The sequence below is a fragment of the Balaenoptera ricei genome, chromosome 2, assembly GCF_028023285.1.
Source record: "Balaenoptera ricei isolate mBalRic1 chromosome 2, mBalRic1.hap2, whole genome shotgun sequence".
Classification (NCBI taxonomy): Eukaryota; Metazoa; Chordata; class Mammalia; order Artiodactyla; family Balaenopteridae; genus Balaenoptera; species Balaenoptera ricei.
Genome location: NC_082640.1, coordinates 15,698,118 through 15,722,910, shown reverse-complemented (window position 1 = coordinate 15,722,910; position 24,793 = coordinate 15,698,118). Strand labels below are relative to the sequence as shown.

General features: G+C 35.1%; 1 protein-coding gene across 1 annotated transcript in view; it reads left to right on the top strand.

The window, feature by feature from the left end:
• MALRD1 (MAM and LDL receptor class A domain containing 1) overlaps positions 1-24,793 on the top strand; it is a 600,449-nt gene that overhangs the window by 508,243 nt on the left and 67,413 nt on the right. The window contains exon 36 of the mRNA XM_059909182.1: positions 2,663-2,729. Coding sequence (XP_059765165.1) covers positions 2,663-2,729 — 67 coding nt within the window. The remainder of the gene's footprint in view (positions 1-2,662; positions 2,730-24,793) is intronic.

The window sequence follows — 24,793 nt, the reverse complement described above, 5'->3', positions numbered from 1 at the left end:
TAATGACCCCAGAAAAAAATGTGCAGCTGTGTATATTTTGATGTGGTGCAGTATCAGACACTCTAAACGTGATTTTTTTCTAAAACACAACTCTTATTTGAGGAAGATTAAAATTGTACCTAAGACCCAAAATAACCATAAAATGGTTTCTCTAACAAGGTATGTATCTATTTATGCTTTATCAAATTGATGGGCTATTTTTAGTCAGACCAGCTAATTTCTCGTTTATGAAGGCAGTTTCCCATCTGCTCTGTTCAGCTGAGTCTGCCCCCGAAGCCTGAGGGCTGTAGGTCTTTACACTCATCTCCAGCACTGCACTCCCCTCTTACAGTTAAATGGGAAGATTTGAGGAAGGCAAGATGGGAAATACACCCCTGGGAAAGCAAAACACTGAAAACTTTTGAAGCAAACAAGATACCAAACACATGGTATATTTCAAGTTTCTTCCCAAAATGCACCCTCCCTCCTTCCCTATTTTCCTCTTTCCTAATGCCTCTTCTATCCCCTTCTGAACATTCAGAGACTGGCATGACAATCTGACTCTCTCGAGACGCCCTATCCTCCCACGTTTTCCTTCAATGAATATTGCCTACATAATGTTTCTATTTCTCCTCTTTACTTTCCTACTATGCCTCACGATCATCATTCTTCCTCTACCCAAGTAAATGGCTTCTCTCTGTGTGTTAATATTTCATCTTGGCTTCAGACCTACAAATCCTGCCCACCGAATACTTCCACTTGGATGTCCCTTAGGCACCTACAACACAGCATCTTTCCCTTTAAAATCTTCCTTTCCCATAAATCCCCCAACTCAAGGAATCAAACCATCAATTAACCAGTAGCCCGGTCAGAAATGTGAACATCATCCTTGACTTTCCCAAATAATCACCAAGATGTTTCAATCCCAACATTTAAATATCTTATAAATTCCCACAACTCTGAATGCTCCCACCCCATTCCTTTCATTCAGGCATTCCTGGATTGCTACCAAAGACTTAACTGTGTTCTCAGATTTTACTCTTGGCCCTTCTGTTGACTGTAAACTCTGTAGCCAGAATTATCTTTCTAAAGCACAAAGCATACTACTTCCCTTCTTAAAATCCTGGTCTCCTAGGATAAAGTTTAAACTCTTCACTGAACCCAGATGATCTGGCCCCTGTGTGTCTCTGACCTTCTCTCATACTTACTATACTTCATATTGCCAACAATCCAACCAGGCTGAACTTCCCTCAGTTTCTCAAGTACACCACACTCTCTTCTCATGCCTCTGTGTCTCTATGCTTACCTTTACACACAGGTACGCACATACACACACACACACACCTGCCCAAATAAACGTTTTTCTGGAAAGCTTTTCCTTATTCCCCAAATTTGACTTATGTGCTCTCCTTGGTGTTCCCATTACCCTTGTTACATTCATCCCAAATTAGACTACTTTTAATACTGTATTTTAATCCCCTCGTCACTTTTTTGCATCCTCCATGAAGGTGGAAGGTCAATGAGAGCAGAGACTGTGCCTATATCATTTCTAGATCAACATTTCTTAAACACATACTATGAGCCTAGTGTTCTAACATTCTCAACAGCCCTGTGAGATAGGTACTGTTTTTAACCCTGTTTAACAGAGAGAAACCTGAGGCACAGAGAGATTAGTTACCTTACTCGGTATTACACAGCTAATAAATTGAGCTGAAATTTCAACTCAGGTGGTCTGGCTCCAGTGCCCGCAGCCTTAACAGCTGTGTAAGCTTCCTATATTATTTATCATTCCATATCCAGTGCCTAGCCAAGTGCCAGACATTGAACAGGGACTCAGAATAGATGTGTTGAATTACAAATTAAAGGCAGTGTAGGTTTCCATCAAGTATTAGAGTTATGGTAGCCCAACCAGGGAAGAATGGTCTCCTACAAGAGAGGAGGTATTAAAAAAGCCAAGAAGAGTAACAAGGGGATTAAGTAAGGAAATTGACAGGTCTTAATGGATCAGGATTTTGTAGTGACAATACAAGGAGACAGTGTAAAGGAAAGAGCTGAAATCACTAATCACTTCTACAACCGTGACTACGTGAAACTATTTAGCTTCTTTTTAACCTATAAACAAACCACCTTTGAAAATAAATGTTCATGCTAACCTAAAACTCAGAAATATACGAGCAGCAAAATAAGCAGGGCCAGGGCATCGAGGATCCATTTGAGCTGTGCTGACATCTGTCACGGACGTGGAGCTAGGACAAGAGTGTGCACACAAGTGACATCTTGTCAAAATGACAGTCACCCATGCAAAGCATTTGTCTGCCGTGGTACAGTGACTGCAGTGTGTAGCTGAAGAAATGTTTCAGTAAAGAAAACATTTCAGTGTAATCGCAAATATGTCATGCAGACATTCTAAATAAGTAGATTGTACCTAATCCACGGGAGAAAAAAAGTCTCTTGTGGTCAAGCACTGCGCATGTAAAGAGAATGAACACGTCCAGGACAGCAGGCGGCATCGAACAAATTTGGGGGGTACAGGAAAGTAACCTAAAAGAATTCTGTGCTTTTAGCTACTAGAAGCAATTGACTCTCCATGATTAGATTTAATGCAACGACTAACAGTAATACATTCTCCTTCTTCCTAGTAATATTTATAATTAACTGTGGGTTTTCAAATGCTTTGTTTTAGAGTGTCCAAGAGGTTACTGCAGAAATGGTGGGACTTGTGTAGTGGAGAAAAATGGTCCTGTGTGTCGGTAAGAACCATTGCCTTTTTTTTTTTTAACATGTATTGTTGTCGTCTTATTTTTCTTGAGGCTGATCTAATGAATGAACATGTGGTTATTAAGGTAAAAAGAGTGGATAATGACACCATTTACACTTATCTGTCTCAATAAGAGAAAGAAAGATGTGAGTGTATTTTAGAAAAATATCAATTATTTCACATGATTTTATGTCTCTCAGCATTTTATATTGTATGGGATATATGGCTTTAATAGTACTCATTATTCCTTTTTTTAATATTTACATCAGGTTATAAAAATGTTTTATCTGGGTATCATCCTATTTCAGATGAGCTTAGTGTCTGTATTTCCTATCTCCCTTTTTATTTCAAATTCCATATTTTTCTTTTCTAACAAGGATAAAATTAATTCATAAATAAAACCTTTTTCCATTTTTTTCCATGGATGCTTATGAGTAGCTAAAGTTAAGGTACAGATAAGGAATGTACTTGCATACTTAAAGCAAAAATAAACAAAAACAGTCCCTGTGATTTCTTCTGGGAATTATTTATATTGCATATCAAAGATGGCTTGATTTTTTTTTTCCCTCACCCTTTAGGAAATTGTGCAAACTGTTTCATAAATTCTAAAGGAAATGATGCATATTCCATTATATTAGTGTTTATGACTTGTTAATCTAACAGACCGATGGATATATTACCTTGCTTATTAGACAAATGGTTTCAGGTTGATACTCAAGTCATAACAAAGCACACAGAAGTATCTGGAAAAAAACTGATTAATAGTTGTTTAGATTCTTATATCCTTCTGAGTCAACACTCATATTTTAGGAAAAGTTGTTTATCCCTAAAAAAAGCAAAAACCTCTACCAAGTAAAACAATAACAAAAAATTTTATGATGAAATGTAACACTGTTTTAACATTGCTGAAATGGAAATATTAATGGATTTCTCAAAGTATTTGGCTCTCAAATGCACTACATAATTTATCTCACAACATCTTAGCAAAATTATACTTTTCCCTGTATTGGTTTCCATGGAAATTAACTTAGTACAAACTACAACTTGATGGAAATACAGAATAAGTAATATTAATTGCTAAAAATCTCCTGGAAGAAATTGAGAATGATGGCGTAAATGTTTATTAAACATCAACTGAGTGGTAATGTCAGCTGTTTACAGTAAGGACGTTTGAATTTTTGTCTTCTCTAACCCTGATGGTTAGACAAGAAAGCTCCCAACTGTACTTAGTCTCAGCTGAGCAAGCAAAGAGTTTTGCGTTCTTGGCAACGTCCTCATGTACTTAAATAAACTTTAAAAATTGAAATCCAGATGGTGATGTTCGAAACTTCTTTCTCTCAAGTGAGAAAACTCTAATGTGGGGAGAAGATGTGACAGGAGGATTGACAGAGAGATGGACCAAAGAAAGGAAATTAATGCAGCAAAATGTATAAAGGAATTCACTAACCAAAAAGCTAATGAAGTATTTTAATATGTTACTTTTGATAGTAAATAATACTTTGCAAATAGCTAAATAACTGTAATTACCATCAAAATAACTGTCTGGACTGAGTGCTATCCGCTATGTAGGGGTGAAAAAAAAAGACTTTTGAACATTTTTTTCATAGTATAATATGGTAGTCTCTTCATTCAGATTTTTATTTCTTTAAATTGTGAACTGCAAAAGTGATACATGTGTATTGCAATAAAATTTTTTAAAAGCATAAAATAGTGTATGAGGCAAAAAGTAGAAATCCCAACACCTAAATCCTACTCTTGAGTAGTATGGCTTATATCCATATGGCTTTCCTTTCACAAACATGCACACACGAGCACACATTTATTTCTTACCAAAATGTGAATTACACTTTGCAATATACTTTGTGCTGTGTTTTTTTTTAATCTCTTCATGAAATATCATGCTGTTCTTCCACGTCAGTAGACATGACTCTAGATCCACTACTTACCAGCTGTCTAATATTGGGTAAATCCCTCAATCTGACTGTGTTTCTGCTTCTTCTTTGGTAAAATGGAGAAAATAACAGCACTTACCTCATACAGCAGTTATGAGACTTAAAGGGGTTAATATATGTAAGACATTCTGCACAGAGCCTGACACATAAAAGACATTATAGGAATGCTAGCCATCAGTATTACTATGCCACTGTTTTAGGCTGTGTAGTATACGGTATTTAATATATGGGCTTGTCATCATTTAATTAACCCCATTAATCCTACTACAGGTTATTTGGTTCTTATTTTTTTTTAATAAATTTATTTATTTATTTATTTTTGGCTGCGTTGGGTCCTCGTTGCTGTGCGCAGGCTTTCTCTAGTTGCGGCGAGCAGGGGCTACTCTTTGTTGCAGTGCGCAGGCTTCTCACTGCGGTGGCTTCTCTTGTTGTAGAGCACAGGCTGTAGGCTCGTGGGCTTCAGTAGTTGCAGCACGCAGGCTCCGTAGTTGTGGCTCGTGGGCTCTGGAGTGCAGGTTCAGTAGTTGTGGCGCATGGGCTTAGTTGCTCTGCGGCATGTGGGATCTTCGCAGACCAGGGATGGAACCCGTGTCCTCTGCATTGGCAGGCGGACTCTTAACCACTGCGCCACCAGGGAAGTCCTGGTCATTTGGTTCTTAAATATTTTGTTTCACAGTATCTTGCAATACCCATCCTTTGACTTGTCCTTGCACAATTCCTTACTTTAAGCATAATGTGTCTTACTGAAATGCCAAATAACAATGAAATTATTTCTAATTGCACTTAGTGTCAGATTCATTTCCAGTTAAATTTGGTGTCCAGTTCATTTGTCACATACAGGTAGTCATTTTTGGATTTAAGGTTAAGTGAAGACAGCTTTAGAATATAGTTTTAGAGTAACTATGGGGCACTGTGGAAAGGTATTAGCTTTATGTCAAGCCCTATTCTCTTATTCCCAAGAGTGGGAATTCATTGTTTTTGTCACCCAAAGAAGTAAGGACAGAAGGCCAAAGCCCACCTCTCATCCAGGCCATTGTGAATACAAGAATTTCATGGTTTCCTGCGGAAGCCTCTCACAAAAACCTTTGGATTTCCTCTTGGAATCTAAGGTTTTATCTATAATCCAGAGGAGAGAGACTTTATAAGGTCATTTGTGTTGCTAGGAGCTTGTAATTATCCACAAGAGTAGAAACTACTAGGCGAACCATGGTTTTCCATTACTTGAGAAACATTAACAGCTTGGCATGTTTGAGGGCTGAAGACGTAAACCGTGAGCCGAAAGAGGTAAATTATTCCTCACTTAAGGAGGCTCGATCATTATTTCAATTATACCAATATGTTTATTAGAAAAATAGAGTGAGCTATGTAATATAAATTCCAAATTAATATGGAGGGCAGGAAAGAGGTTCCAAGAAAGAAAAGAAAATCAAGTTAGCCAGGCTAAAAGAGAGACATAGGAAGCAACATCAGATTTAAAATACATATATAATTACATACATATATAGAATTTTACTATATATATTTATTTCATATATATTCTTATTACATAAACATTTTATATTATATTTATATTTCATGCATGATTTCATTTTAAACAAGAAATATATCTAGAAGAACTGAAACAAAAGGTAAGAAAAATTGATTTGGCTAATAAAAATAAAAATACACAGTAATGACCTTATTAATATCAAAAACCCCACAGAATTATAGTATAAGCACATTTTTAAAAGGCTATATCGTTAAATTAAAGTGATACACTCTAAAAAGTTACAACAGGCAAAAATCTCTATGTATCAAATGACATAGTAACAAAATACAGAAAGCAAAAATTCCTAGATATCCAAAAGAAATAAAAAATAGACGGGTGACAAAAAAAAAAATACCTTTTGGAAATTTTAAATACCATTTCTAGGAGGCCCTTATATTAGAATGGCACTTTAACCTGGAATTTAAAAGGCAATAAAAATGGTAATTTCTCATTTCTTACCTTCTCTACATGGGAGTATTTGAGAGTGAATTACCCTTTTCCTTTACCTGATTTTGGGGATATCACTGGCCATCACTCACTTTTCTTTACTTGTTCCTTCTCTTTCCTGCAATACTGTAGTGCTCCAATCCTCAGTGCTTGAAATTCTTCTCTTTTCTTCCTACCCTCACTTACTATATGATTTCATCTAAGCTTGTGTTAATTTATTGGCTTTGAATATAATTTATCAGCAGCCCAAACCTATTCCACTAAATTCCACATTCTTAAATTCAGTTCCCCAAAAGACACCAGATCGCATCTGGATATCTAATAGGCATCACACATTTAACATGTCCAAAAAGATCTTTTGCCTTGACAGGCCGTCTTCTCCTCTTTCTCCAAGCTTTGCACACACTGTCCCCTCGCCTAGAGTTTTCTTTTTCTACCTTATTTTCCCAAAGGATGCCTTTTAATGCTTAAGATCCAATATAAATGGCATTTTCTCTGGGAATCATTTCCCATCCAACCAGGAAGAATGGCTCATTGCTCCTTCTGGGCTCCGCTCTTGCTTCCCTCATTATGTTTTTTTACAAGTGTTTGTTTTACAAAATTACCTATTTAAAACCTGCCCTACCTATCCTATTAAGAAATATATTTCCAATGCAATTTTATTTTTTATGACTATCAAAATTTGTTTTTCCCAATTTTTACTAGTTCTATATGTAAGGATAAACTCTAGACAGTTATGCTCACTGAAAATTTAAAAAAATAATCTATGATATGAAGGATAAAAATCAGTTGGAAAGGGAAATCAAAATACGAGTTTAAGGAGGAAAAGGAACTATTAAAAATTCTAAATATTAAAGGCAAATGTCTTCATGTATTTTTTGTTGGAAGATGATGTGTATCCAATCACCATTGTATTTACATTTCAGTGTCTACATTTGAGCGGTCTAAGAGTTTTATTTATAGTAGCCTGGAGAGTGCATCCTTTGCAATTTCTTAAAGTTAAGATGAAAAAAATTTAACTTTGACTTAAAATTAAAGGGACTACAAAGTTTTTTCAAAAACTCTTTTGGGGTGTGTGGGCAAACATTCTGAAGACCATTGTCTTCAAAAGGTATGTTTTCCATACCTTTTCATGACTAGTACCAAATTCATACCTGACATTGTAAGAACCATTTGAATGATATATTGAATGAAGGATGAACAAATGAATACAAATAGAAAGTTCTGAAGTTTCAAGGAAAAAATATCAATACTTTTAAATATGTTCTTAAATTATTGATATGAGCGTATGGCCTCACCATAACCCAAACTATCAACCACAGAGGAACTATTGGGTACTTTCTATGTGTGCTGCAAAAAGTATTGGGTTGGCCATAAAGTTCATTTGGGTTTTTCCATAACATCTTACGGAGAAACCCAAACTAATCTTTTGGCCAACCCAATATATTGAGTGAGCCTATGATGTGCTCATTATACTAAAAAGAAATTACTCTCCAGTTTGTAGGACAGCATGGACACCAAAAAAGAAAATTGTCACCCATTAAAGAAACTCTGGGAATTCTACAATGACAGAAGAGGGTGCTCTTAAACTAGGAATCTTGTAAACTACCTCAAATCTACAGCCCTAGGCTTGAAATGAAGAATAAATGCAATTTCCATCTCTACAAAACCACTGTTTAAAATAAAATTTAGCTTATGAACACTCTCCTTCCCCCACCAAAAAAAGAAAGAAAGAAAGAAAGAGAAGAAGGAAGAAAGAAGGAAAGAAAGAAATAAAGATGAAGCAAAAAAGAAAATACTCTAAGATCCCAACTCCAAAGTGAATTAAATATTGTCAGAAAAAACATTTAGGGATATTGGAAAAAAATTCTTAATTGAGAAATTCAAAGTCTAAGTACAAATGGACAACAAAACAGTAAGAATCGAATAAGAATCAATGAAACTCAGGAAAGAAATTAAATAAAAAAGAAAGAAACACTAAATTACAGTTCTCCCAAGGGAGGACATATTCAAATTAAATTTATTAAGGAATTGTGAACAAAGGTGGGGAAATAACCAAGGGAATGAAAATGAGATAAAGTAAAAAGAATCAAAGAGAAAGTATTTGAAGTGGAAGACAAAGAATATGGATGTACAGTTGACCCTTGTACAACATGGATTTGAACTGCACACAACTTATATGCAGATTATAAGTCCACTTACATGCAGATTTTTTTCCAAAAAAATATGCACTACAGTACAACACGTTTCATGAATGCTTGGATCTCAGAATGTGGAACTTCAGATACAGAGGGCCGACTGTAAAGTTATGCATGGATTTTCAACTGTGCAGGAGTTGGAGTCCTTAAACCCCAAGTTGTTCAAAGATCAACTGCAGTTTGAGTCCCTAAAAAGGAAAAACCAAACAAGGGAACAGAATTAATATTTAAAACTATAATCCAAGAAAACTTTCAGCAATGAAAGAAAACCTGAATTTACATAATGAAAGGGCCAAAAGTTACCTGGGAAATTTGACACAAACCTAGCAACTCCAAGATATAGCCTAGTAAAAATATTAAGCTCTAAACCAAAGAAAAACATCCTCATGACCTCTAGGGAAAAAGACCAAATAATAAGGAAAAGGGATTAGTCAAGCATTAGACTTCTGAAAGCAGAGAGACAAAGAAACCTATTATGATTTTCTCCAGGGTTTTAAAAAAAAATCTTAAGTCTTTTCAAAAAAAGCATTAAGGAAAATAGGAATTGATATCCAATTGATGCTTCCTTAATATTATAAAATATAAATTCATTATTCCTAAATTCAGTATCTTAATAGAGAGTCACAAAAGGCATTTCCATGAAGATGTTAGGAACAAGGCACATATGACCACTATCTTCACTGATATTTAACATTTTTATGAGAGATAGTAATCAACACAATTTGACCAAAAACAAAACAAGACAAAAAAACAAAAAAAGATGCATAAAAATTAGGAAAGAAGTTAAATTATCATGATAGTATACCTGGAAAACCTTAGAAAATAATCATAAATATTAATTCAAAAGTTAAAATCAGTTCAATAAGTTTGGAGGATATAAAATTAGCATTCAGAAATCAATAGTCTGTATACACAAAACTAGAGGAAAAAGTGGAAAAGGAAGCCCTACTCACAACAAAAATAAAAAGATAAAATATTTAGGAATAAATTTAAAAAATAAAAGCAAACCTGTATGTTTAAAAACAATCCCAAAAGTCTTAAACAAGTAGAAAGACATTTTCCTTTTCTGGGTAGCTGATGCAACATCTTAAGGACCTTGGTTCTCCCTAGGTTAATCTATAAATTTAACACAATCCCTACAAAAATACCCACAAATTGGGGTAAACAATTTGGTACTAAAGTTCCTATGGAAAAATAAACATGGAATTAACTGGTTAAACACTGAAAAAGACAAGCTACTAGAGGCTGAGTAGCCCAACTAGTATAAACAGAATTAAGTCCTTATTATTAAAGCAGTGTGGTACAGGAACTTCAATAGGCATTATAGACATTTCAGACTAACAGAATAGAGTAAAACTTCTAGAAATATATCCAATTGCACATGAAAATTTAGTAAATGGTAAAGATGGCATCTTAAGTCACTGAACAAGATAGACTTTCAAGCAGTGTTGGGGCAACTAGTTAGCTATTTGGAAAAAGATAAAAATTAGAACCATACCTCACGCCATACACACATAAAAATAAACTTCAGGTAGATCAGAATTCAAAGTGAAACTATACATGCTAGGGTGAATTTAAAACCATTTACATACATGGTGAATTCCTCTATAATCTGGATGTAAGAATAAAGGTTTTTTCAATGACTCAAGTCCAAATGCAATCAAATATAATACTAATAAATTTGACTACATAGAAGTTTGGTTAGAAAGAATCTTTTGCTTGGCACAAAATATGCAATATGCAACATCAAAAGGCAGCTGGCAATCTGAAAGAAAATGCTTGTATTATTATATATCTCAGAAAAATGAAAATGTCCCTAATACTTAAGGAGCTGTTTTAAAATATGGGGAAGTCCAAACATCACATTAAGAAAATGGACAATGATTAGTTTAAAAATATGTAAAATTATGCTTAAACATATGAAAATAATTCTACTTCATTCATGAGATAAAGACAAATTAAAACCATACTAAGATGCTATTCCCCACCTCTCTGATGAGCAACGTATTCTGTTGGTAAGGATATAAAGAAACAAGCACTTTGCTAGTAGAAATGCAAACTGGTATAATTTTTATGGAAATGAATTTGGCAACATCTAAAAAAACTACGTATTCATTTACTTTTTGAACCTAACAATTCCACTTCTAGAATTTATACTGTTGGTACAATTCCAGCACTATGAGAATGAATGTCCACAAGGTTACTCGCTGTAAGCATTTTTATAATTTCAAAATATTGGAAACAACCTAAATGCCCACATATAAGAGAGTGGCTGAATAAACTATGGTACACCCACACAACAGAGTACAATTGGAATGTGGAACAGTTAAGGAGTGTCCCTTCTACCAGGTGTGGGGCAGGTGTTGCCTGGGGCAGGCTAAAGGAAAATGAAAATATGTAGTCATAGTTGCTAGAACCACCCTATGGCTTTTCTTTCATTTGACACAAATGTTAAAAATCTGAGGTATGTTACTGGCACACATCAGGCACCTCTTAAGTGTTTGGTATGCCTTTGGCCTTCACATAAACCTACAGAGCAGATGATATGGTGTCTAATTTGGCAGGTAAGGAGATGAGACCATGAAATTAAGTAATTTTACCAAAGACAAAGAGCAAGAAAGGTGGTGGAGTTCAGGTTTAAACCTCAGTCTTCTGGCCAGTGTCTGTACTCCTAAGTTATGAACCATCGTGGTATTTTGCCTCTTTGGGGATTTGACTAGGTGGCTCGTGATTCTATGATTGCAAGATTCAATGAGTATAGATTTGAATCAAATGCCTGAAGAAATTCTAGAACTAAGCTTTATTTGCATTTGGCTGTTTTCTGTTCTTTAACATACTGTGCACTTCTAGTATTCTTATGAGTGTTCATGTTGTTCCTTTTTGCCCATATTACTCTTTCTCACCTTGACTACCTGAAAAACTCCAGATTTATCTTTTATGTCCCAACTTGTGTAGAACCTCCTCTCTATTTTCCTGAACCCACATGCATATGAGCCGTATCCTGTATGCAGTATACAAAAGAGGACAGGGATATGACCCTAAAACCACGTAAACCTGGGTTTGGGTATGAACTCCAACCACCATTTACTAACTCCATGACTTTGAATAAATTACCTAACCTTTTTATAAGGAGGAGGGGAAAATGAACATTCACTAAGAAACCAACATTCTCCGCCATGATGGAGCTGTGAATTGAAAAGAGCTTTTGTACTGCTGAAATGTGTAATTCATAATCATTTTATTTACTTAAGAACACTTTTTAAAATGTATCTAAGTGGGAAGCACTAGTAATCCGTTTGCCAGTTTCTTATTTAACATTGTTGAAATCATCTCCATAGCAACCAACAATAGTTCTTTACTGGTGGAATACAGAACAAATGATCAAAATTTAACGTCATGGCCTCTGTTTATTTTTTTCAAACATAGTACTCAAGTGCTAAGGACTAACAAATATATTTATAATAACACTTGAATGTTCTGTAAATGAAAATTATTTCAAAGTTTCAAGAAGTCAATTTAAAGAGGAGGGCATTTAGATATCTTTTGTGTAGTAAGCTTAAGAGGCCATGTGGTTGTAGTTTTTTCATATCCAACACATGGAAGAAACAATTTTATGGGAAAATATAAATTACCAAAATTGGCCCAAGCAGAGGTATTAAAGTTGAGTAGCTTAAATGACACAATAGAAATTTTAAAAGGCAAAGATGTAGTCCCTCTCTTCCAATTGTGAATCTATTTTAAAAAACTGAAAGTATTTTCCCTTAAATCCAGGAATAAGAAAAAAAGGATCTGCTGCCACTGAGATTATTCTATTTACTCAAGAGGTTTTAACCAAAGGAATAAGGAAGAAGAAGTAAGAGTGAGACATATTGAAAAAGAAGAAAGACAAATATTATTGCAGATATTCACAGTCTAGGAAATTCAAGCAAATTAACTGTGACACTATTAGAATGATAAAAAAAGGTTCAGCAAGGTAGATGGATACAAGATAATATGCAAGACTAAGTAAATTTCCTTTTCATCAGTAGGAAAAATAATTGAGCAAGATAATTAGAAAAGAGCTCCATTCTGAAATAGCTGTGTTATTATAATATATACAGGCCTACACTTAACTGTAAATGTTTAAGACCCACATAAAGAAAACTGAAGGTACAAATGAAGGACACTCAAAGACCTGATCAAATGGATAAGAAAGAAGCAAATGAACTTACTTTCTAGAATTAACCATATTCAGTAGTGTACAAATGACAGTTAACAAAGGACATTTTTAGTGTTTTAGAGTTTTATTTATTTTTTGAAATAGACCAATGGGTCTTAATGTTCACCAGAAAAATAAATATAATATTTAAAGACAAAATTAAGGATTGGTATTTGCTGTACTTCATAGTAAAGCTTGTCATAAAGTCATGGTAATAAATATTGTGGAGCTGGGACAGAAAGAGACAAAGAGACTATTGGAACAGGTAAAGAGTCTACTAATAGGTTGATGTAGCTATGTGAAATTAATGTAAAATAGGTGACATTTCAAGTTGATGAGAGTGGATGGGTTGAACTATGTAATAATTGGTGTTAGGACAGTTGGTTAGCCATTTATTTAAAATATAAATTGTTATTGACATTATACCCAAGGAATTAATCCCAGATTTATTAAAGGTATAAATAGGGAAATCTTACAAAAATTCTTAGAGAAAATATACAATAAGGGAATAGCTTAAAATCTTGACAAATGGAAGTCATTTATAAGCTTACTAGCAGCCATAAAAGAAAAGATGAACAGCTTTGGAAATTTGACCACATGGATGGTTTCTAAACAAAAATAAAACTGCAGTAATGGTGAAAGACACCATAAACAAAATTTTTTAAAAACACAGTTACAGGCCACAAGAAAGATATACCGTATATACTACAGATGGGGATTAGCTATACTATGTAGTGTTCCCTCAAAACAATAAAAATTATACAATAAATGATAGACAAAGATTATTCACAGAAGAAGGAATATAAATGGTCAACACATATCTAAAACAATTCAACCCTCTTTAATAAATAAGTGCAAAGTTAAACCTTTGAAACCTTGGTTTAACCTATCAAAGTGACAAAAAAAAAGTTGAGTAATATCTACTATTTGTGAGAATGTAGAAACACTGACCCACTTTTACACAGATTATAAGAATATAACCCGTATATTTAGGAAACTAAACATACAACATTTAGGAAAAGAAACTTGTAGGAAAGACAAAGTGGCAATATCCATTCAAGATTTTTAATATTCATACTCTTAAACTCAGCCACCTCAATCCTAGGAATCTAGCCTACTGTCATATTAACAAGAAATATGCAGATAAATGTGTTGATTTTGATATTGTGCAGTACTATGTGGAAAACAAATTTAAATGTAGGATACTATGTAACAGTTTTTTTAATGGAGATATAAATCCCGACATAGGAATGTGTCTGTGTTGTTAGGTGAAATGTGCAAATTCCAAAATAATATGCGTATTAAAATACTATGCAGGGGACAGAAAGTATGTGAAAATGCAAAACAAGTTTAACAGCATACACCTCAAAGTATTCAGAGTTGTCAGTGACCTGTCTAGAAGGAGGCTGGCTCTGGAGGAAAGGGCAGTTTCATATTTTAGTTTCTGCATTTGTATTTTAACAAGAACTTTTTTTTTCCAAAAAGATCTTTAAAACGGTTACAATATTTAAAAAATAACAACACCTCTTACAGTAAGAGGCAGAGCCAGCTGGCTGCTTTCAGCAGCGGCTCTGAGATGAAATGTGCCTGTCCCTCGGTTTTCCTCCCCTGTTGTCAGAAAGCATTACACACTTTGTGCCTCGTGCAGAGTCAGACAAGCCAGGCAGGCCAGGAATGCGATTGAAGATGAAGCAAATAACCTCTCTCCCCAAGCCTCCCTCCCTGCCTCACTCCCAGAGCTGGATTCTTCTCCGCTCACATACGCCCAGAGAGTCATGAAAATCAAAAGCACAGTAATACCTAATTTTCCTTCTCTGACCCTTTCCCAGAAAGGAAGCCTCGTGATGTGTTGGTACACTTAACTGTCCAATTGTTTTTAGACTTTCCGTGCCAGCCGTAAGCTTTCACAGCTGAAAACGGCATTGCTTTGACAATCTGATGCAAGTGCCTCTTGAATGACCTGTGGACTCATCCAGGGAGGACATCCTCCAAGGAAGGACATGGCCCAGATTTCGTTCACTGGTCGTTGCTGACAGGGATTTGTGATCCAGATATTTTCCAAAGTCTCTGGTATGACCTGACTGTTAAGTAGATATTTCTCTTCTCCTGGAAGAAAAGTGGTGGGTTATTTCTGGGGCAGGATCTAATGCCAACGGACTGGCTTTAAAAGAGAGAACAAGAGATAGCTGTCTATGTTGTGAAGATCAGGAACTTGGGAAAGCTCAGTACTTCACCAATCCTAAAATAGCTGCATAGGAAAATGTTTCCTGTTAATCGACACAGTTTTTACTTTATCACTTTTCCTAGCATATGCACAATTGAACCTTAATGGGGTAGTCATTGATTGGAAATGACATCTTTTCTTTCTTCACCCTGCGTGATGCGTGTGTGTGTGTGTGTGTGTGTGTGTGTGTGTGTGTGTTTCCAATGCAGTCTATTGAATGGGAGAGAAAGAGCCCAGCAGAGGTGCTCAGAGACGTGAACTTCGAAGAATGCTGACAAAAAGTCATTCCTCAGACTGAATTTCACAATTTCCCAAACCAGACTCCCTAGTGGCACTGGAACTACAGGCCATCCAGTTCTGCCCTGATCCTACATAGCTTTTCTTCCTGCTCAGCCAGCATGAGTTAAACTATGTCAGAGTAGAATCTTTTGTGGTGTTGCTAGGTGGCTGATCTCTGCCTTACAGAAGCAAAATCTAGCAAATGAGGTAGAACTTTTTGAACTTCTCCCTCTTTCTAGTGAAATGTTGACACATCTAAGTAGTTCAATGCATTTTAATTTTGAAACCCCCGTGGGACTTTTCTCATCCTCTGAAAGCCCTAGTTTATGTTTGCCATTGCCTTAATCTGCTGTCCATCTGTAACTCTGAGATGTAGGGCATCCCTTTGTATTCTTCAGAGAAAGACTTTGTTTATTTTCCTTATTTTTGCCAGGAGGAAGAAGGAGGTAACGGAACTTGTTTATGTCTCTAAGTTTAGGATTAAATTATCACTACTCATTATCAGTGGCTAGATTTTATATAAGCTGTAAGTCTATAGGTCCATATTATCCTTCTGTTTACTATGTATTGATACGTAAAAACTTGTGAGAGTCAGATATATGAAAACTAGAAAAAGTAACACACAATACGGAACAAATAATTTTATGGAAAGTATGATAGTGTTTGTAGACATTCTTGCCTTTTCATTCTCTATGTGGGCAATGACTGACCACACAAATACACTGGAGTAAATACCAAAGGAGTAGCAAAAAAAAAGATAAAAGAGAGAACAGGCATTTTGGTATTAAAGAGAAGTGTATCCCTTTTGAATTTATTGCTTGGGGATCCAGAATGAAAACATATAAGATCCCTTCACAGCAAAACTTTCGTTTTAGTGTCACCACTATCTGACAATGTAGAGGACTAAAGTGACATGCTTTCTGAATATATATGGGGAATTCTAATTTTGGAGTAAGAATATTTTCTAATAATTGCTTTCTTCATTTTGTAGATAAAACTGAAAAACACTATTCTCTTGTTAGAATGTCAGAATGAGAATGTGTTTAGTTTGACTAAAGACTTCAATAAAGGAAACAAGGCTTTACATATACTATTCTTTTCCATTTTGTTGGAATTTAAAATGATACTACAAGAATTTTCTCTGTAGCGATGTAAGTTATAATGCATTGTCTTTTCCTATTGGTTATGGAGGGACACAAGCTCTATACAAAAAAAGGTATATGTTGATAGATGATATATAATATATTCTTTTTATGGTATATTTTTCACTAGGATAAATCACCCTAGGGAACAAATATATATCCATGTTGACAAGTATTTTCCTATTTTTTAAATTTATTTTTATGGTAAAACATCACAATACATAAAACTTAGTCATTTATTCAATGTCAAGTATATGAAATATTGTGAGGTATAAGAGAAGAAAGAGTGGACTTATAATTAGAAGATCTGCCTTGACTACAATTAATAATTTTATAGCAGTATTAGTCAGGAGTCTATCAGAAAAGACAATTCACTCCAGATGGCTGAAATAACAAAACTTTCAAGAATACTTACTTTAATGAAGGTATAGGCAAGGTTTAAGAAATGACAAGTGATGTTGAGACTCCAAGAGACTAACAACAGTAGAAAGGCTACACTGAGGGAACAAGGAGTAGGTCGTAGATACCCAGTTCCTGGTGAGAGCTGGAACTGTGGGGAGGGGGCCTTGTAGCAGGAGTGGGAGTTGTGGAAGCAACTGCCTTGGCAGAGAAGCTGGAGGAAACAGATAAAACATATGCAAATTCTCTCTTCTCCTGCCCTTCAAACTCCAACTTCTGTCTCCCCTTGGCTAAACCCAACAGAAAGCCAACCAGGGACCATAGATAAGGAAGTAACCCATAGTGGTTCTTATCCCAGGCCACAGATAAGGACGTAGAAGGGAGTGACCTGTAGAGTGACCTCGGTAAATCTTTTAACCTCTCTCTATCATAGTGTAATAAGGGAGAACCTTTTGTAGTATTCTATTAACAAGCTAATTACTAAAGGAATGTTGCCTATAAGCTTAAATTATACATAATGGCCCATCTCTGGGAACCCTGACTCCCAGGTAATGAACATTAAGCTAAAATATCTTTGTTTAGCTCACAAGAAACATCCTGACCAGGCCCGCCTGTGAATGACTGCAGGGAGAAGGAAATGAACACATCTCCTCTGGAGGCTGATGGGAAGCAGGAAGTGTTTGATTCACTCCCCTTTTAGCATAAAAGGAGCCTGAATTCTAATTCAGGCAAGATGGTTCTTTCGGGCATGAGCCCACTGTTTTTTCGGTTTGCTGGCTTTCCAAATAAAGTCGTTATTCCTTGCCCCGACAACTCATCTCTCGATTATTGGCCTGTCATACGGCAAGCAGTACGAGCTTAGACTCAGTAACAATAGTATATGTATCAATTAGAAAGCCCATCCAGTTTCTACTAATACAGATCTGACTACAGTGACTTAAAAACCTAAGGACAAAAAATATTTTTTAATAATAAAAATCCTGGAGATAAATAACTACTGGCATTGTTTCACTTCTTCAAAGATGCCAAAAGCAAATCTATGATTCTTCTGACCTTACATTCTGGGCCTGGTCCTCCATCATGACCCCTTTCCAGACAACTCAAAAAAAGATAGGACAGACGGGGAAAAGAGGCTTAACCAGAAGCCCCACCTAACAATTTCCACATCTGTCTCATTTTCCAAAGAAATGACCAGTGACAAGATATTCAGTGGCAGTTTAGATTAAGGGGTAAAGGTCAGTAAGATTATCAAGTTGTTAAGATATTGTGATTCTTTTAGACACCTTGTGCAACACTGAGGCTATTAAAATTGTTGAGAGGGGAATTTTGAAGGAGTGGATTTATGAAGATTTCTTGGCTATGCTGAGTCCCACTCCATCCCTCAAGGCAAAGCACAGTGAAATTGGCTTCAAAGAGACCTCTTGGAGAGCACTGATATGTTTCCTATCGTTTAAGAGCTCATAGACTGGAGTTTGTCAGGCACATGAGATACCTACAGGTGGTTGGTAGTGGCTGTTGTCCTACAGTGTCAGGGCAGAGTGAAGCAGTAGAGGGGACATCGGAAAACAGCTGCATTCCTCCTCTTATAAGTAAGTCAAAAGTATACAAATCCTGGAGACAGAATGTTCTACTCATGTTAGTAATGTCAGCCTAGTGGTTCTAAAAATGGTTTCCTCAAGGTGGTTTTGCCAGAAGCTGAGGGGACCCCAAAGAGAAAGGACTGCAAAACAGCCTTCTGAAAAATCCAGATTCTTTAAACACTTGCCAGGCCCAGAGAACTGGAAGAACAACTCAAGTAAGAATATACTTTATCTGTTTTCCCCTGGCCTTCCCCAGACTCCCATGCCAGGTAGACCAGAAGCAGCTGGGAGAGGAGGAGCTGAGGGAGAAAGAAAATGCCAGTTCACCTTTTCTCCAGTGGGGCAGCCCTCTTAAAGCTGGCCCCTGCTAAGGGAGGGGAAGAAACACAAGTTTAAGTTTGGGGTTTTGATTATTACATAAGATTAAGCATTCAAATCACCAAAACAAGGCACTGAAAGTGACCATCACATTATTGATTTACCTAAAGTGAGTAGGAAAGTCATGAGGGCTACTGGAATTTTTATTTACCTGTACTAGATTTAAAGACCATGGAAGACAAAATGGATTTTATTTTTATTATATTCCAAAAGCCATGCTTGTGCAATGCACAGGTTTACTAGTTTTCAGTTGGGCATTTTTCAGGGTTTTGTTTCTTTGTTTGTTTGCTTTGGAATGAGGAGAGAACAGATATGGTGCCCAGAAGTTTCTTCTATAGAACTCATATGCAGATTGAACAGGATGAACTAGACTCAGGGTCCTCAAATATGACTGCACAGCTATGAGAAATAATATGCTATTAAAAGGCAAGTAAACTATAAAAATTTAGTAAGAAGAGTTTGGTTCCAGAGACTTATTTGGTGAGAGCCAAATAAAAAGTGCTATAAAATGGGCAAAATTGACTGGACATTTAACTCCTGAAGAAGAATCAGTACCAGAAATACTTCCAGTTTGGTGGAAGAATATATGAAATGAGATATGAAAGCAAGATTCTGCACTCATGAAATTAGGATAAAAGAAAATTGCAGTTGTGGCTTTGATCTGCACCTTTTATAAAGCTGAATGCCTATCACAGCAAAGAGCACAGATTGCCTTGCATCTAGTACTTGGGCCAAGCCACCTATGGGAGCAAGAACTACAAATTTGAGATCTCTGGTATCATGACAGCACAGTAGCCTTGAAACAATAAGACTTGATAGGAGAATGAAAGGCAACCTAAGAAAAGTAACCTAAAACCACTACACAGGGGAGAATCATGAGAGAGAACTCTAATTCATGATGAGCTCACCAAATAACACTCTAAGGCAATAAGAAAACCTAATCATAAGAGAGAGAGTAAGGAAAATCAACAATTTGGAAATATACTCCTGGTGAAATAAAAAAGCAATTTAAAATAAATTTTAAATAGGTATGTTAAAGAGCCTCAAAAACCTAAAGGAAGAAGTATGACCCACAAAAAAGCAAAATAATTTTTTTCAAGTAAAAAGGCTACTATGATTCAACAAAAAATGAACTGAAAACTAGTCATGGAAATTTAAAATAAAATCCAATTCTAAGTTGAACACAGTTGAAGAGAGAATAAGTAAATTGGAAGATATTATTAACAAATTAACTCAATACAACACAGAAAAACAAAAAGATTAAAGATATGAAAGAATAGTTGTGATATATGAAGGACAGATTGATGAGCTTCAATATACACCACTATGATTTCTAGAAACATAGAAAAATAGAATATTAGAAAAGCAATATTGAAAGAGTAAAAATGCTAAGAATATTTTTCATTTGAGTAAAATTGACTTCAAATTTAACACATGAAGTACTACACAATATGAAAAACAACACAAAAAAAGAAAATCCACTCCTTAATGAGTCATAGAAAAATTGCAGGATATCAGGGGAAAGAGAATAGTTTATTGATAAAAGCATTTGGAAGAAAAGATACAAAGTACTTATAAATCTTTAGCAATTAAATTGACCATGGATTTCTCTCAAGACTAAGGATGCCAAATGACAACAGATGGAAAATGCCGAGGGAACATAACTGTCAAACTAGAATTTCATGCCCTAGTAAACTCTTTAAAATAAGCCATGAGTGAAATAAAGACAGTGTCAGTCATATGAAGATCAGGAATATTTATTACCCATAGACTTTCCAGTAAAAGAAACAATTCCTTGGTAAGTACTTAAACAAAGAGAAAACTTTATCCCAAAGGAAAAGTGTAGATTCACAAAACAATGGTGATTAAAGAAGTTGGTAAACCCTTCTATAAATTTATTAACTATTAACTCTAAAAATAATACTGTTTTTAAAAGTCAGAGCTAAAATCTGGAAAGGAATAACATTAAAGAGGAAAGAGAGAGTTCAGAAGGTAGTTATATGGGCTAAATTCTTTTTTCATTTCAGAAGAAGATAAACATTCCAAATTACTTTAGGATTTGCTTGAGAAATATTAGTTATGAATATATTTTTTCATAGTTTTATTGTGGTAAATATACATAACATAAAATTTAACCAATTTTTAGGTGTAGAGTTAAGTAGTATTAAGTATATTCACATTGTTGTGCAACCATCACTACCATCCATCTGCAGAACACTTTTCATCTTATAAAACTGAAATTCTGTACCCATTAAACAATAACTTCCATTCTAACCCCATCCCTTGGCAACCTCCATTCTACTTTCTGTCTCTTATATATTTGACTACTCTAGGTGCCTCATATAAGTGGAATCATATTGTATTTGTCCACTGGCTTATTTCACTTAGCACAATGCCCTCAAAGTTCGTCTATGTTGTAACATGTGTCTCAATTCCCTTCATTTTTAAAGCTGAATAATATCCCATTATATGGATATACCTACCACATTTTGTTTATCCATTCATCCATCAATGGACCCTTGGGTTTCTTATACCTTTTGGCTGTTGTGAATAACACTGCTGTTAACATGGGTATATAAATATCTGTTAGAGTTCCTGCTTTCAAACTATGAATATATTTTAAAATATAAAGATAGCCAGCAAAGAATAAAAATAAAATGTGTACTTCCAAGAAAAAGATAGAAGAAAATAAATGGCAGTCTACCAACCAACAAAAACCATAAGAGGAGAAAAAAATGAAACAAATAAAAGCAATACTAAACAGGAAACACAAAATAAAATAATAAAAATATTGAAACATCAGTAATCACAATACATTTAAACAGATGAAAATTGACTATTTAATGGTATCAATTATATTATTGGTTTAAAAAATATCCAATTACGTGCTACTTAAGGGGATATATACAAAAAGTTTGAAGAGAAAAAGGGGGGATGTAAAACACACCCAGGAAAAAAATAATAAAAATAAAGCTGCTATAGAAGTAAACTAAATAAAAATGAGGCAAAAAATTAAAATAGGAATGAAAAGGGAAAAAAGTATTATATAGGAATAAAGGTGAATAAAAGAATAATTCCTCATGAACCTAAATGCACATAACAAGACAGCATCAAAATACATATAGCAAAAATTGATCAAGTTACAAGGAAACTTCATTTCCATGATTGAATTAATTTTTTAGAGTATGAGATTACTATGTTGCATTGCTAATACCTTTTTAAAAATACATAAAATTGGGATTTATCTCAAAAAATTAAATTTCCAAAAATGACTTACGAAGAAACAAAAATAATCACCTTAGATAAATCAAATAAACCAAAGGTATTCCCATCAAGTGGCCACTGAAACCAGACAAGTTTTTTTCTTTCCTCTTTTAATGTGAAATATATCGTATATTTAGAAAATTGAAGAAAACATATGTTAATTTAAAAAACAATTACAAAGCAGATTCCCATATCTGATGGTTTTAAAAATGAGCTTTACCAAAATTTCATGGAAAAATTATCCCTATTTTATACTAATGACTTCAGAAAAATAAAAGGAAATAGAAAAACCATCCTATTTACTTTATGAGACTTAGGATAATATTGATACCAATGATGGATAAGGACAAATCAGAGGAAGCGTAGAGCACGTTTACTTCTAAACACAAAGGCAAAAATCAAAAGTGAAATACTCATAAACTGAATTTATCAATTGTTACTAGATAAAGTAACTTATTCCTAGTGAGGTTCAGGAGATTGCCACTGTGCTAGTGCATGACAAAACTGGATATCGGGTCTACCTGGTTCCAGATCCAGAGTCAAAGGGAAGTCATTGATGGTTTATAACCACATTAGTCATATGGTCAAAGTTCTGTTTTAGGAAGGTTAATGTCCCATTTTATTTACAGAAATAAGAAATGAATCAGCAAACATACCAGCCACATGCTGGGATGGGCACGTGGGGTTAAGTCACAATACTAGTATGCCAAGATGTAATCTCCAAAACAAATTTGGGATCACTTTCCCAGAGAGGAACCACTCAGTATGAGAAAGACAGCATCACATAACAGATCAAAGAATTCAGGAGAGAAGGCAAAAGTTTTAGTCCTAAAGATCAACAAAAGGAAAGCCAAGGATATTTAAAGCTAAATGTTTAAACAAAGGCAGTGAATAAGGTCATATGCCAGTGGACACATGTTTTCCTCTATTGATTTCTCTCCATGGACTATGAAAACATGTGAAGTGTGTTAAAGGCACAGGACAAAAAGTTAGGTGGGGATGAAAGTGGAGAGAATGCTTAAAGAGACTGAAATTAATCATAAAAGTTACAGGCACACCATTCGCCTAAAAGTAAAGTGATACTGCATTAAGGGAGTAGCAGAAAATTAATTTTGGAAAAGAGATTTTAGAACTTACTAATTAATTAAATATGAGAGATAGATGATAAAGAAGAAGGAAGAATGAAAGATTACCCTAACCCTTTTTAACAACTTGGAAAGTGGTGGTACTGTAAACAGGAACCTGAGAGTCTAGAAGAGTTGTTTTCAGGAGAAGAGACCTACTGTTCTATTAAATCTTCAGAAAGTATATTTCCAGCTACTTCAGGAATGTGAACCAACCAATCCCTCCCCAGAACTAGGGTTTGTTTGCAATTATTATGGCATTTTTTTTAGCCTTTGCTCTTAGATTCCAATGAGGTCACCTCCCACAAAAGATTGTCTGTGGAAGCTGAGTGTTTGGCAAGAGTCCTAGAGAAGGAAGCCCAGACTCAAACCATAAGAGACATGTCAGCAAACAGTTTAACTTCCTTTTTGTCATGTGGGTGACCACAGTAACAGGAAGGCTAGGGTTTTTTCTTCTTAATTGAAGCCTCATGAAAACTAAATTCTTAAACTTTGCTTTATCTGAGGGGGAAAAAAAAAAAAAAAAAAGAAATAGCTCAGAGCTCCATAAGGTACACAACTATACAGAAAGTAAAAGTTAGGATGTCGAAGTGAGGAATGGTCCAGAAGTTCAAACATAGAAACAAATACAGTGTCAAAAATATACAGTGTTATTCTCCTTTTAAAAATTGTATAGCAAAGAAAAACATTTAATCTTGATACTGCACTTTTATTTTAGAAAAAGCATCCATGGCATCACCAAATAGAGTTCAATCCTACATAGATGGATGAAACTCATGTGCTTATTTGTCTCTAGGATGCTGGCAGGATGTAGTCATCTTTACATGCCCTTGAATAGAAAAATGGCTGAAATGAAGTAGTTCAAATTCAACAGGCACTTGTCTTTGATCCCCACAAGAATCCTGTAAAATAACTCTGCCCATCACACATGGAGGTTCCCATACCCTTTAAAGCAACTTTTCCCCAGCTCACACCATACGTTTGGGAAATACGCAAAAATAAGTAAATAAATAACACTTCAAAATCGAGTTTGATCCTCCACAGTATACCTGAAAGGGTCACTGACATCTCAGTGTTCCATTCCTTGAGTGCACAGGAGCCTGAGCATACAGCTCTAGTCTTCCACCATAAAATCAGTGTGAGAAATGGCAGATACAAATTATTTCATTGGCAGAAGGCATTAAATAAGAGTATGAATATACAACCATCGAACATTAACATTTTCTCTGATCATATTTGCAATGTATACACATCTGGCCAGCAGCTAACCACCATATTACTTTCAGAATACAGATAATTTGTATGTTTTTAGCTTAGCAGGGTAGGATATAGTTTGAGTCACC